Source organism: Amphiura filiformis, chromosome 8 (genome assembly GCF_039555335.1).
Source record: "Amphiura filiformis chromosome 8, Afil_fr2py, whole genome shotgun sequence".
Taxonomy (NCBI): domain Eukaryota; kingdom Metazoa; phylum Echinodermata; class Ophiuroidea; order Amphilepidida; family Amphiuridae; genus Amphiura; species Amphiura filiformis.
The window spans coordinates 44,864,476-44,878,023 of NC_092635.1; the positions used below are offsets into that span (position 1 = coordinate 44,864,476).

A 13,548-nucleotide genomic window follows, 5' to 3' on the forward strand; every position below is an offset into this window, starting at 1 on the left:
TTTTAGAACAAAAAAACAGAAAACTTCATTTCGCAAACTGAATACGCGACCATCTCTTTTCGAAACGTTTGGATCTGGCTTCTCTTCGGTTATGATGTGGTATAATATAAAATATGGGATCCGCCACGCGTCACGCACAACATACCCATTAATACACCTAGGTGAATGGAGGTACTCTTGGTAATGACTCTTGCTTATGCGTGCATAAAACGATGGTGTCACTGGGGTTCGAACCCTCAAACTGACGATCATCAGTCGAACGAAGCCCATACCAATGCACCATTCCCTATCATTACGCCGCTTTCGCACTGCCAATATGAAGTTTGAAATAGTATACTTTTATGACCGACTGTTACCTGAAAAAAATACTTGACGATGTGTAGAATATTATAATAGCCTACCTTACTCGCACAGTCAAACCCGATATCCAAAGCATTCATAACTTTCAGGATAGGTGTATACGGTCTACATTTAACGGCTGTGGAACAAAAGAGTACATCATGAAGTCAGTGATAGAAAGATCTCATTTGTTCAATTTACAGAAGTGGATATCAACGTTTGCACAGTTTTTTTAGTGGGACCTGAAAGCACATCGGACACACCAAATTACATTCTAAATGTGAAATTTGATGTGTCCGATGTGCCCTCATGTACCACAAAAATACTGAGCTAACGTTGCTATCCGAGCCCTTATAATAGAATAAAATGCAACAAATAAAAAGTTTCATGACACTTTTATAATACTTGTTGATCGTGTGTTCCCATATTAATGATTCTCTACTCAAACACAACCCCATGAATTCGAATTCGATATTCGCTTTTAAGGGCTCGGTCTCCTTCCTTTGCACAGTATTACTTTGGGACATGAGAGCACACATTGATCCCCACAGTCATACCCACCACCAGATGAATGACAAACCAACATATTTTGATAGCCGAGGGGCTAACTAAAAACATGGTGGTGATAGATCTCCCGAAGGAAGGCATGACTCTCAAAATAGGTCTACCGAAATGTTCCGGGTTTTGTGGAAACGGGTCACGTACGTTGGCATCCCGGTCCCAAACCAGATTGTCTTTGCATAGTATTACAGTACACGTACGTGTTTAAGCATCCACATAAACCATTTACTTTTTGATCAGGCGACGGGGCACAGTGTCATCGCCCCGATATCTTCATGGCAGAAATCGCCATGGTAGGTTGAATCCACAGTCACGCATGGCCATTTTGTTCCGACCTTTGAGACGCATAATGAGTCGAGGGACTCCGACTAAGGCTACTGACAATAGCCTGGTAATTGACCTCTCTGTGTGTGAGTGAGCATGTACACGCCATTGATGAGGTCAGTGGTCATATGCTTTTAGACTGCTTGCACGAGTGAGTGCAGCTAGCCTACGCTGCACTATAGTTCGGCACATATAAAATCAGAATATTTTTGTAAGTTTTTGAGTTCAAGACGCACGCTTCTTTCTCAAGACGCTAGCTAACGACTATCATATCCATTGAACACGTATATTCAAGTGCAAGGAACCAAATCTGGCTTCTTTAGACGAAATCAATTACGGAGATATTCATCATTTTCTACCCCGGTATCCAAAGATTTATCGTCTAATATCAAATCGTGCGTAGCACATTCACGTTTATCAATCCCGGGTCTTCATTTCAGTGTCTCTGCTGTATAATGTAATTATTAACCGGGCGATGTCGGTGTGCAGGGGCTTGACAATTCTGCTATTTGAATGGTAGACTTGAGCAAATAGGCTTCAGGATTTAAATACGCCAAAAAAAGAAAATACAAACTTGGTTCGTGTCTCAGTGTTCTCGCAAATTTTATAGTTGTGGGATTTTGTTGTGGAATTCCATCGTGTCAATAGACACGGTAGAGCCATTCTTTATTGTGCTTTTGAGTAGCTGCATTTCAAACTCATTTGAATTGTTTAAGACACTGAAGGGAAGTATGTCACATTTTTGGTTGAAATTGGTTCTTACAAACGATTCCCAATAGTTGTTCTCGTCTCACAGTCACGTAAGCTGTTGACAACCACAATTCGGCTAAAATTACAGGTAAAATTATAGCAAAATGCTATGCACCACCTTGATGAAATTTTCTGTGATTTGGTAGTTTATGTTAAGATCGAGAACGAACATTTGTTTTCTCATTGCTGACAGCCTATGTTAAAATGCGAAAAAATACTGTAGCATTTTGATCAAATACTTGCGAGCGACTGACGAACATACTATCCCACCAGGGCTCATAAATATTGCATAGCCCCTTAGGCAACGGTGGAATTTCCCGTAATGAGGGGGCTGGGGGAGATGCGGCCTAATGCCCCATGGGGCATATCGCAGGGGGAGTGGTTATAGTTTGCATGATTTATTAACGTCAAATTAAAGGCATATGCAGCGATTTTCTCATTCGGATTATATCATAAAATCATCCAAATTCAAGATTTTACACCTTTTTAGTATAGATGTGCTAATTAGTTAGTGGTTTGCCAAAAGACGTCCATTCAAGACAAAATATGACATTTTACATGAAGCTGACAACAAGGTAAGCTGTTGATCTTTTTGGGCATTTTCTTAAACGACCGGGACATGACGAACAAAACAAATGAAGGATTTTTAATGTAAGGCTACGTCGTAAATAAATCATTCTTACCATAAAATGGTCTGACTCGTGGAAGCAACTCTTTCCATTTCCTATGCTTGGCAATGACGTCTCCAAAGTCAAACACAAGGAAACCATCATCACGCTCCTAAAAGAAAAAAATGAATAATGGGACATACCAGCGTTTTTTTGTCATTTTATTTTTTCAACTTTTCAAGAAACAAAGCAAAACACAAAAGACAGTGAACAGGAAGACCGTGACAAGGACCAACAAAACACCCAGACACACAAACAAATCACAATCTTGAAACTGCCATGAACAGAATTCATATGACTGGCTTGAGAAATTTAATTTAATCAATAAAAATGAAGGAAAAAAATAGGAACTAGACTTAGCTGTGGTCTAAGACCACGAACACAGCCGTGTTGTGACCCCTTACTGACCTTTGACCCCAAAATATATGAAAACCCCATAGGCATTGGCTAATGTCAATGTATGCGTGCACGTGGCATTACTTTGCCATGTTATTTGTGGCAGAAGGGACATTTTGAATGTTTTTCGTCTCAGACCGGAAGTGACCCTTTAATGACCTTTGACCCCAAATCTGTGTACACCCCATGGACACTGGGTAATAACAATGCATGTGTGTAAGTGGCATTACTGTCCTGCGTAATTTGTGGGAGAAGATGCATTTTAAAGGTATTTCGTTTTATACCGGAAATGACCCCTTAATGACCTTTGACCCCAAATAAAAAATACCATATATACATTGGTTAAAAACAATTCATGTGTGAACATACCATCACTGTCCTATGTTTTTCTTAGCTAATAAAATGTTTTGAAGATATTTCGATTTATACCGGAAGTGGCCCCTTAATGACCTTTGACCCCAAATCTGTGTACACCACATTGACACTGGGTAATAACAATGCATGTGTGCAAGTGGTGTCACTGTCCTACGTAATTTGTGGGAGAAGATGCATTTTAAAGGTATTTCGTTTTATTCCGGAAGTGACCCCTTAATGACCTTTGACCCCAAACAAAAAATACAACATATACATTGGTTAAAAACAATTCATGTGTGAACATACCATCACTGTCCTATGTTTTTCTTAGCTAATAAAATGTTTTGAAGATATTTCGTTTTATACCGGAAGTGACCCTTTAATGACCTTTGACCCCAAATCTGTGTACACCATATAGACACTGGATAATAACAATGGATGTGTGCAAGTGACGTCACTGTCCTACGTAATTTGTAGGAGAAGATGCATTTTGAGTTGAAATCACGTTTTTGACCCCTATGACCCCTACGTGACCTTTGACCCCACAAGTTTCATGTGACATGTAGGGGCACAGTCAATGATCATTGTGACCAAGTTAGGTCAAAATCGATGTAAGCATGTGAGTGCTAGAGCAAATTTAATGGTTGACAGAAAGAAGAAAGAAAGAAGAAGAAGAACCTGTAAGAAAAAAGACACAGCCGTGACTAACGTCACGGCTGTGTAATGAGCATCAAGATCAATGGTCCATTTCTTATAATGGAGTCTAAGTTTTCCTTTGCTTTCAGCATTGAAACTAAGATTTCTATGCTGAAATTTACAACCAAAATGTGTCATTTTTACCCAAAAATGAGGTTTTTGTAGAATAACTCTGTAACGATAGGTCGTAGATAGTACATTTTTGAAATCCTTGTGATCAGACAAATAATTTGTTGTATCTGTCGACAAGATTGGAGCATTTTTACATTTTTACCCCTATGTGACCTTTCGTGACCTCTAGAGGTCACTAGGGGTCAAATCTGAAATGGTTCTACATCTTAATATAAACTTTGGACCATGATACAAAAAGCTAGTGCAACGTAATTTCAATTAGAGCTTGTAAACAGTACAACAGAGTACAAGGCTCATGGGATCATTCAAGTAGCGTTCTCCGAAAAGTTTTTCGATAAATTCATTAATTTCTCAAAAAGTAAAAATCTCAGTTTAATAAATAACGGTTAAAATGAAAGCCATTATTGGGGGCCTAATTATCGTATCATTATAATAGGTCTGGCACCAATGCAAGCATTTGTTTCGGTGTCCCAAATTCATAGTAAAATATGCTGACGCTATTTTTTACAAATCGCCGTGAAATTGCATATTTAGGTTTCAGCGATTGCTGAAAAAAGACGGGTATATTTCTGAAAAGCGTTTCCGCTTGGAATGTAGATGCCTATTGTGGAGCTTAATGTCCGTGATTTTAATTTATAAGCTCTTTCATTGACAATTTGCAACGTCTTTTGCACACCATGCGGGTCGCCTGCTTGAATCCCGATATTTTAAAAATTATGTTTTTTTTTAACCAAACAACCAGCAAAAAGAGTTCTCTAAACTGTCCTCTAACCGCAGATAACATTAGATCGACTGTGCTATCGGTAGAATTTAAACGAGAACCAAAAGTGTTCGCCAAAGTCATGTAAATATGGACTATCGCGGAATATGGCGTTTTAGTAAAAAGTTGCATTTTTGCCAGTGATTTTTCTGTTCTTGCTATGAAGAACATTATGAACTTACCTCAAACGTAGAACATAGTTGGCAAATATATTCCGGTTCGACTATGACTTATTCCAGATCCTTGATCTTTGCTATTGGCAAACTTATGAGCATATTTGTATTTTGTAAAATGGCGAAAATATTGCAAAACTGACTACGTATCATTATAATAGGTCTGGCACCAATGCAAGCATTTGTTTCGGTGTCCCAAATTCATAGTAAAATATGCTGACGCTATTTTTTACAAATCGCCTGGAATTGCATATTTAGGTTTCAGCGATTGCTGAAAAAGACGGGTATATTTCTGAAAAGCGTTTCCGCTTGGAATGTAGATGCCTATTGTGGAGCTTAATGTCCGTGATTTTAATTTATAAGCTCTTTCATTGACAATTTGCAACGTCTTTTGCACACCATGCGGGTCGCCTGCTTGAATCCTGATATTTTAAAAATTATGGTTTTTTTAACCAAACAACCAGCAAAAAGAGTTCTCTAAACTGTCCTCTAACCGCAGATAACATTAGATCGACTGTGCTATCGGTAGAATTTAAACGAGAACCAAAAGTGTTCGCCAAAGTCATGTAAATATGGACTATCGCGGAATATGGCGTTTTAGTAAAAAGTTGCATTTTTGCCAGTGATTTTTCTGTTCTTGCTATGAAGAACATTATGAACTTACCTCAAACGTAGAACATAGTTGGCAAATATATTCCGGTTCGACTATGACTTATTCCAGATCCTTGATCTTTGCTATTGGCAAACTTATGAGCATATTTGTATTTTGTAAAATGGCGAAAATATTGCAAAACTGACTACTCCACCAGCCATACTTTAACATCTACAATCCCCGAAAAATGTCCTTGAAACGCTTTAGGCATCTTGAATGAAATCAAAAGTGTATTTGTAATGTGGATAAAAATGTTCAATATTTGGAATTAGAAGAAAGCTGGGCCATCAATTAACACTTTTTCCTTCCCCACCCCCCATCATTCAATGTTGCGACACTTTGGAGACACGCTGAACACATTTGCACGTTTCAACATTGCACGGGGGAGTGGGGGACTTATTTTCCCCTAAAGACGCTTTAATGTTTCAAGACATATTTCGGGGATTGTCTGAGGCAATCGCTAAAATTAACATCTGTTTTTAATCTTTTGGCTATAACTTTAAAACTACTTGATAGAATCACTCCAAATTTGCAATGAATATTCGTTAGTGCATAAGCTATGATGTGAGTATAAAATAAAACAACTAATTGTATCAATTTTGACTATATCGCCCTGCACTACAAGTAGGTTGCACCCATCACCTGTGTATATCTACAATCATAGATTGAATACAATAGCGCTCTTTTCAAACATACTAATCTTACAGATGTGAGTGATCAGCATGATATAGTTCAATGCATAGGTATCGCGTGAACGCTGCAGTGCAGGGCAATATAGTCAAAAACGACCTTTTTCACCTTTTTCAGACCAACGCCCTCCCCCCAAGCAAAAAACAAAACAAAACGAACCAATAAAAAAATCGCATTAGTACGCTTATGAAGTAGGCCTACTCATGCAGAGATATCTTTAAAATTGATCATTTTATTTGCGTGAAATGGTAAAGTGCGATTGTAAATCGTCCCATTGAATCACATAGTGATTTGACGGTTTACCCTAGTCTAATACTGAATATTAATACAAGGAGTTTCTTTAATTTAGAAATGGTAAACCGTTGACAAAATTCATAATTGAGGCCGATTTGGTGTCAACTTTTATTTTTAAAGTGTTTTGTTTGAAAGCTTGTTAAAAACTACATCTAATTTTACTATTTTACGTTTTGTTAGCTCTAACATTATTTACATTTGACTGATTTTAGCAAATGTAAATCGTCTGTAGAGATTTACCACTTTCATAATCACGAGAATGCAATGCGCACCCATATATCACGGAATCCCGTAATTATTTCAACATGACAGCGTGGTGTAATGGACAGTACTTCAGACGGTGAAACGAAAGGCTAGTGGTTCGAGCCCCAACAGTTTCACCTTTTTTTTTTTTTTTTTGTGTGTGTGACTTATTCAAACCAGTAAACTATTCTTCTGTATTCATGACAATTGACATTGTGAAACACGAAAATAAGTTTTAAAACCCTAATTTATCTATGGCATGATAATTGATTTTTTAAAATTGTAATAAAGACACAAATAGATCCGGACATCTTTAAAGGTTATGAATATGGGCACTATAGCAATTGTAAGATAAACTATTCTTCTGTATTCATGACAATTGACATTGTGAAGCACGAAAATAAGTTTTAAAACCCTAATTTATCTATGGCATGATAATTGATTGTTTTTGTTTTAAATTGTAATAAAGACAAACATAGATCCGGACATCTTTAAAGGTCATGAATATGGGCACTATAGCAATTGTAAGATAACCCCCCCACCCACGTTCAAGTTTCATACGTTTCATAAGTATTATAGAGTGCTTGCACATAGGTCATTAGTTCAAATCATCTCCTCTATAGGCACGCTCCAGAAGATATGCAAATGGATGGAGTACAAAAGAATTATTTGACCACTACCTAAATAAAAGATGAGTTGTTTTATTTTGTGCCCACATCATAGCCTATCTATTAATAAATAGTCATGGACAATTTTTCACGCGGTACCTATGCATTGAACTATATCATGCTGATCACTCACATCTGTACTGTAAGATTAGTATGTTTGAAAAGAGCGCTATTGTATTAAATCTATGATTGTAGACATACACAGGTGATGGGTGCAACCTGCTTGTAGTGCAGGGGATTGTAGTTACAACGTGTCATGTTGTACTTTCCGATTTTGACAGAATGCCGTAAGCGTATTGGAATTCAGATTCTTTCCTATTGATTTGAAACAATTGATTCGAACCAACGTCCTTGATTCTACTGTAATGTGTTCAGAAGTTTATGGATCTTGATCAATTGTGCAACAGCAGTGCTCAGTCTGTCGTATAATAAGCGTCTCTTTGTTATTTACATTAGATAAATGAATGGGAAATAAAGAGAGTTTATTATCGTGAGTTATATATGTTTTTTGGTTTAGTTTATCACTATGCACAGCTCCAAGATATAATATATAGTGCGTTTTATTTTTTTTAATTCATCCCATTATTTTGGCTTCAAATGGACATAAACCATTTTTTACAGTTATTACTGATATTATTTCTTCACTTTTGGTAAACCGAAATAATAAACTATAAAACCATTAACTTATGGAATATATTTCCTATAAGGCGCGTGAAAGTCGATTCCGAGTTTATCGTCCCCCGCCCGCGTCACTTTTTGGAAACCAAAAATACCCGCGTCAAATTTTCAAAAATGCCAAAATAATTCATTATTTCCAAAGGATCAGTGTTTTCACCAGTTTTAGCAATTGGAAACATATATTTTTGTTTGTAAAACATATATTCATAACTTGGAAGCAAAACCAGGCTCTTTTCTAACTTTCCTAGTCCTTACCCATATAAAAACATGTCATAAATCACATGTATGAGTTTGGCTTTAAATCAACACGCATTTTATAGGTCAATAATGAAATCTGATGAAATAGTGAAAAATGAAAAAGTCACCTCACCAACCTGGAAAAAAGGACGATAAACTCGGAATTGACTTTCATGGGCCTAATCTATACTGTCATGTTGGTGCAAAGTAGAGCATTTGAGATTGTTCATCAGGTGGTAAAAGTTGTTCCTGAGAGCATCTTAAGTCCCGCTGCCTTCAAATTTCAAGCCGTAACAGTATCAGAAATGTTGAATGATACCAGGCAGCTGTTAATTGCCTAACCCACCCCTCCCCCATAAACCCTGGGCCATAAACACAACACATGCCCCTCACATCCACACACCACGCTCTGCTTTCACTTTGCAATGGAGCTTATAACTCCCCATTAAGAACTCAGGAAATCATTTTGTATTCTTACATGTCAAAACTAAGCATAAGCATGCCATTATCTTGCTATTCGGGGGAGCACTTCAATTATATGAGATCTACTAATGAGGCATACTGCAGTTACTGTCCGTTTTCCTATACACAATACACAGTGCTCTCACCATTGACGCGTGACCCCTACAAATGATGTACGTTGCAAGAATGGGCACTTGCCTAGTTAACATCACTGTGTGAAAAATAACCAGCCAATATGTTAGCTATTCTCCAAACTTCTAGCAAATATATTTCTCTAACATGACCTAAAATTACAGCTAGGTTAGATGTTCAGAAATAGTCGCACTTTTGTAAAATATGAGTGAGGGCAAGGCATAGCTAGCCAACTCCCCGTGTTAATTGAATGGAGATTTGACTGAAAATATTGGTATCGGACCGCTCACTTCTGAAGGATGCCACAAAAAAACGGTACAAGCTACATCTTAACTATTCTCTGGCAATCATGATGAGTTTCTTATATAGTATGCCGAAATTGGGTACTGTAGGTGATTGACAAAGGGTCGCACTTTTCTGATAAATAAGTGACAGTGAACATGAAATATCAGCGCCCATAAACCCAAGTTAGTAGCTAGTTAGTGGAGGCCGTCACGGGACTGATTATTGATTATTGAAGGGCCTTATTAATAGATACGCACGATTTAGGGCAAGAAAAAACAAACCGGGACACTTTTGGAGACATCATCATCATCATCATCATCATCATCATCATCATCATCATCATCATCATCATCATCATCATCATCATCGACATCATCATCATCATCACTTTCTACATTTTTTCTAAACAACATAGGGCCTACCGTTTTAATAAGATTTTTTCTTGAAATGCATGTAACTATAATTATTGTTTAGAGCGTGATGAAATAAAACATCACGATTTTCATCACAAAACAAATATAATGCATAAGAAATCGTTTGTTTTAGAGCGTGATGATGAAATAAAACATCACGATTTTCATCCCGAAACAAAGTAATACATAAGGCTGCGTTCACATAGAAGTATACTATTCGGGTATACGGTGCACGTTTTGCAGATGCACGCGTATAGCTTAAATCGAGCAAGGCAATTTCATAGTACCGGGTCACATAAGGCTACGATCACATAGAAGTATACTATTCGGGTATACGGTGCACGTTTTGCAGGTGTACGCGTATAGCTTAAATCGAGCAAGGTAATTTCATAGTACCGGGTCACATAAGAGGGCACTATTCAGACTATTCGAAATGCCGTATACCTGCGTATAGTAGTATAGTGGGAATCGTGCGTGTTCGATTTTAGTGCAGCGTATACCGTCCTAATTTTAAAACTAAACCATAAATGGGTAAATTCATTTTTATTTAAATAGATGCACTATCTAATTCTGCACATTATGACACCTCATTGAATGCAATGTGACCTCAAGAAGTAAAGTTACAAGCATTTGATTAGAGGAAGAAAATTGGTAAACTGACCTATCATGCCTATCTCGCTAATCGCTATACGAAATACGCTCATTCGATCAGGCTGAGTTCACATAGTATACTCCTCTATGAACTCAGCCTGATCGAATGAGCGTATTTCGTATAGCGAATACCGTATACCGTATACTTCTATGTGAACGCAGCCTTAGAAATCAATTTTTCGTGAGTGATGAAATAAAACATCAAAATTGTCATCACGAAACAAAGTAATACATGAGAAATCGTTTGTTTTAAAGCGTGATGAAATAAAACATCACGATTTTCATCACAAAACAAAGTAATAGGCCTACAAAAGAAATACATTTTTCGAGAGTGATTAAATAAAACATCACGATTTTCATCACGGAACAAAGTAATACATAAGACATCGTTTGTTTGATTGCAATCAACCGCGACAGTTCGTCTCACACACATAACAATGCACTGCGATCAAATAGGTTGATGACAACATTTGATTGAATGGACTGCACTGCGCCATGATTACGTGCACCGGTTCAAATCCTTTGTTTGGAGCCAATCAATAATTTCACGTACAGCCTCTATGCAAATTAGAGTTTACACACGCTGCAGCTGGGGTAATCGACCGAAGCTGGTTGCCGTTAGTGATCGAATGCATGAGCTTATTTGCTTTACTGAATCGATTTACTGGATTAATTTCCTGTTAACTGGGTTTAATGCCACAAAGGTCGAATCGCCTTTGCCATGGACCTACACCACATTTCGCCATAATATATTTTAGAAACGCTTGCTGTTGGAATAAGAATAATTTTAATTGTAATTATTGCACAGGTCACGGCGACCCTGTGACCTTTCCGGAAAAAGCCGAGTGGCAGGTTTTTCAAATAAATATTTTCTGTGTAAAAACTGTACCATCAGATAGGTAATGGATAATATGAATATTAACTGTACATCTATCACAACAATTTTTGATAACAACTTGCGTCACAATTGATCTAGTATAGAAGGTAGAGAATTTATTTCAATCTTATATACGCCATTTTTTTTTTTGAATTAAGTGAAAATTAATTCTGTAAAAACTGCATTTTTTTAATGTAATTTTCACATTAGACCCGACAAAAGATTACCGTTTTGTTGTTATGATAATCTAATCTTTTGATTTTGTAAATAAAATTAGGGGTCTAATGTGGATTTAGGATGCAAACTGGAACAATCCAATGCCTTGTCAAAATCATTTGCTTCAAAATGGAGTTCGGATGCACTTCGTAATACAACTTCCGCCACTGCGGGAAACCACATGCACAGCAGAGCACATGGCCGATATCAAAATCGATTTTATGTATTGTGTATGTAGGCCTATTCATAGGACCCTCGTATTAATTGTCTCTATGCGCTTGAGAATTCAACAATATAAATAATGGTAGCTTTATTATAATACACATTAATGTTTTAAGCAGATAAAATTCCAAAATATGATGCAGTAATGAAGTTGCGATTTATTAATATTATAGGTATAAATTTTCACGATGGCACTATCAAGTTCTTCGTGGTCGAGCGGTCTAAGGCGCTGGACGTATGGTATACGTGATACTAGCCAAAGCGGTGAGCCGTGAGTTCGAACCCCGCCTCTGCCAAACTTTAAAAGAATTAAAATTAAAATTTTACTTTTTAAAAATTTCATATTGGGGAAATGTGATTGGGAGAATTTATGTATGGCGTGGAGTGGTGTGCCATGGACCATGACTGCATCATGGCCTACTAATTTCAAAAGACTATTCGGCAACATCATCAGGGATAAATATAATAAAAGTTGTAAATGAAACAATAAAAGCGTCTGAATCAGGATGACGATAGATCCAATGGGAAAAAGTGTGTATGTGGGAGGCGAGAGGGTGGTGGATGACAAACCATGTGTTCTGGGTGATAGCGAAAAGAGGGTCTTAATTTAAGGGTTATTCAGTGATCCCAGCGAAAGTATAAAATGGTAAAACAAATTTAAATTGTATATAAAATGCCCAAAAGTGAAGGATAAATCATTGTCATTAGATATTTTAAAACGTTTTGGCAAGAACCGAGGAAAGCAGCAGTATTGATACAGTTGAAGCCCCGCCCGTTCAAATGCATGTAGCTAATTTCTACTAAGTAGAGAAATTACAGATTCATGTAAAATAACTTATTTTATCTTTAATAAAGGGCTTAATGTTTGCACATCGAAACTAACAAAGGTGCTGGGCAAGGTGCTAAAATCTAAATTTTGCTGATTCATGGATTTCTACATTCTCCGGATGAAATCACTGAACAGGTTTTTTACAGCCCAACATAGGCCTACTACGCATCAGTCACCTTCACCATATACCCTAGAAAAAAACGCCACTGAGCTCCCCCGGACAAGACAAATTTCAATACCATTTAAATTGAGAGGTACTTGCCCACTGAAGCATGATTAATAGCTGCTAGTATTGCATAATATTGTAAAGCGTTTTCTATCAGGCCGTTGCAACTCATATACCAGCGCAATGCAAGTAAGTGGGGACACCATCGGCTTCCCCCGTGTATAATCACCGGTGCCATTATCACGTGATTGAAGAAAAATATTGCTGCCACCACAGAATTAGAGACAGAGAACCGGGACTCGACCGCCATCTTGATACATTATGAATATATGAATATATAATTACAGAAAAATGCTGCTGCCACCAACGATAGCTAGTGATATAGGCTACGTAAATCGCGTATTTATATAAGGACTTATTTCTTGTCACTGTCCTCACGTCGGTAAACGGAGTTGCAAGTCGTGCTCTATTTCGTCCATGTTTCTATAGTGTACACAGAAAAAAAATATTACTATAGTCTGGTCAGTACTAAATGCGCAGAGTGATTTTATTTATTGTATTTTTAATCAAAAGAACCACTTTTTAGGTAAGTTACACAACTGAAGTTGTGATAGTATTGAGATGCAACAATATCATGGTATAAACAAGAATATGTTCCTTTGGTAAAAATTTCTATTGTC

At 37.2% G+C, this 13,548-nt stretch overlaps 1 protein-coding gene across 3 annotated transcripts in view; it reads right to left on the bottom strand.

Moving 5' to 3' along the window:
* LOC140159096 (ornithine decarboxylase 1-like) overlaps nucleotides 1-13,548 on the bottom strand; it is a 35,348-nt gene that overhangs the window by 15,647 nt on the left and 6,153 nt on the right. For all 3 annotated transcript variants that reach the window (XM_072182444.1, XM_072182443.1, XM_072182442.1), the window contains exons 2-3: nucleotides 2,658-2,754; nucleotides 402-478 (exon numbers count right to left, since the gene is read on the bottom strand). In XM_072182444.1, the coding sequence (XP_072038545.1) occupies nucleotides 402-478; nucleotides 2,658-2,754 (174 nt within the window). The remainder of the gene's footprint in view (nucleotides 1-401; nucleotides 479-2,657; nucleotides 2,755-13,548) is intronic.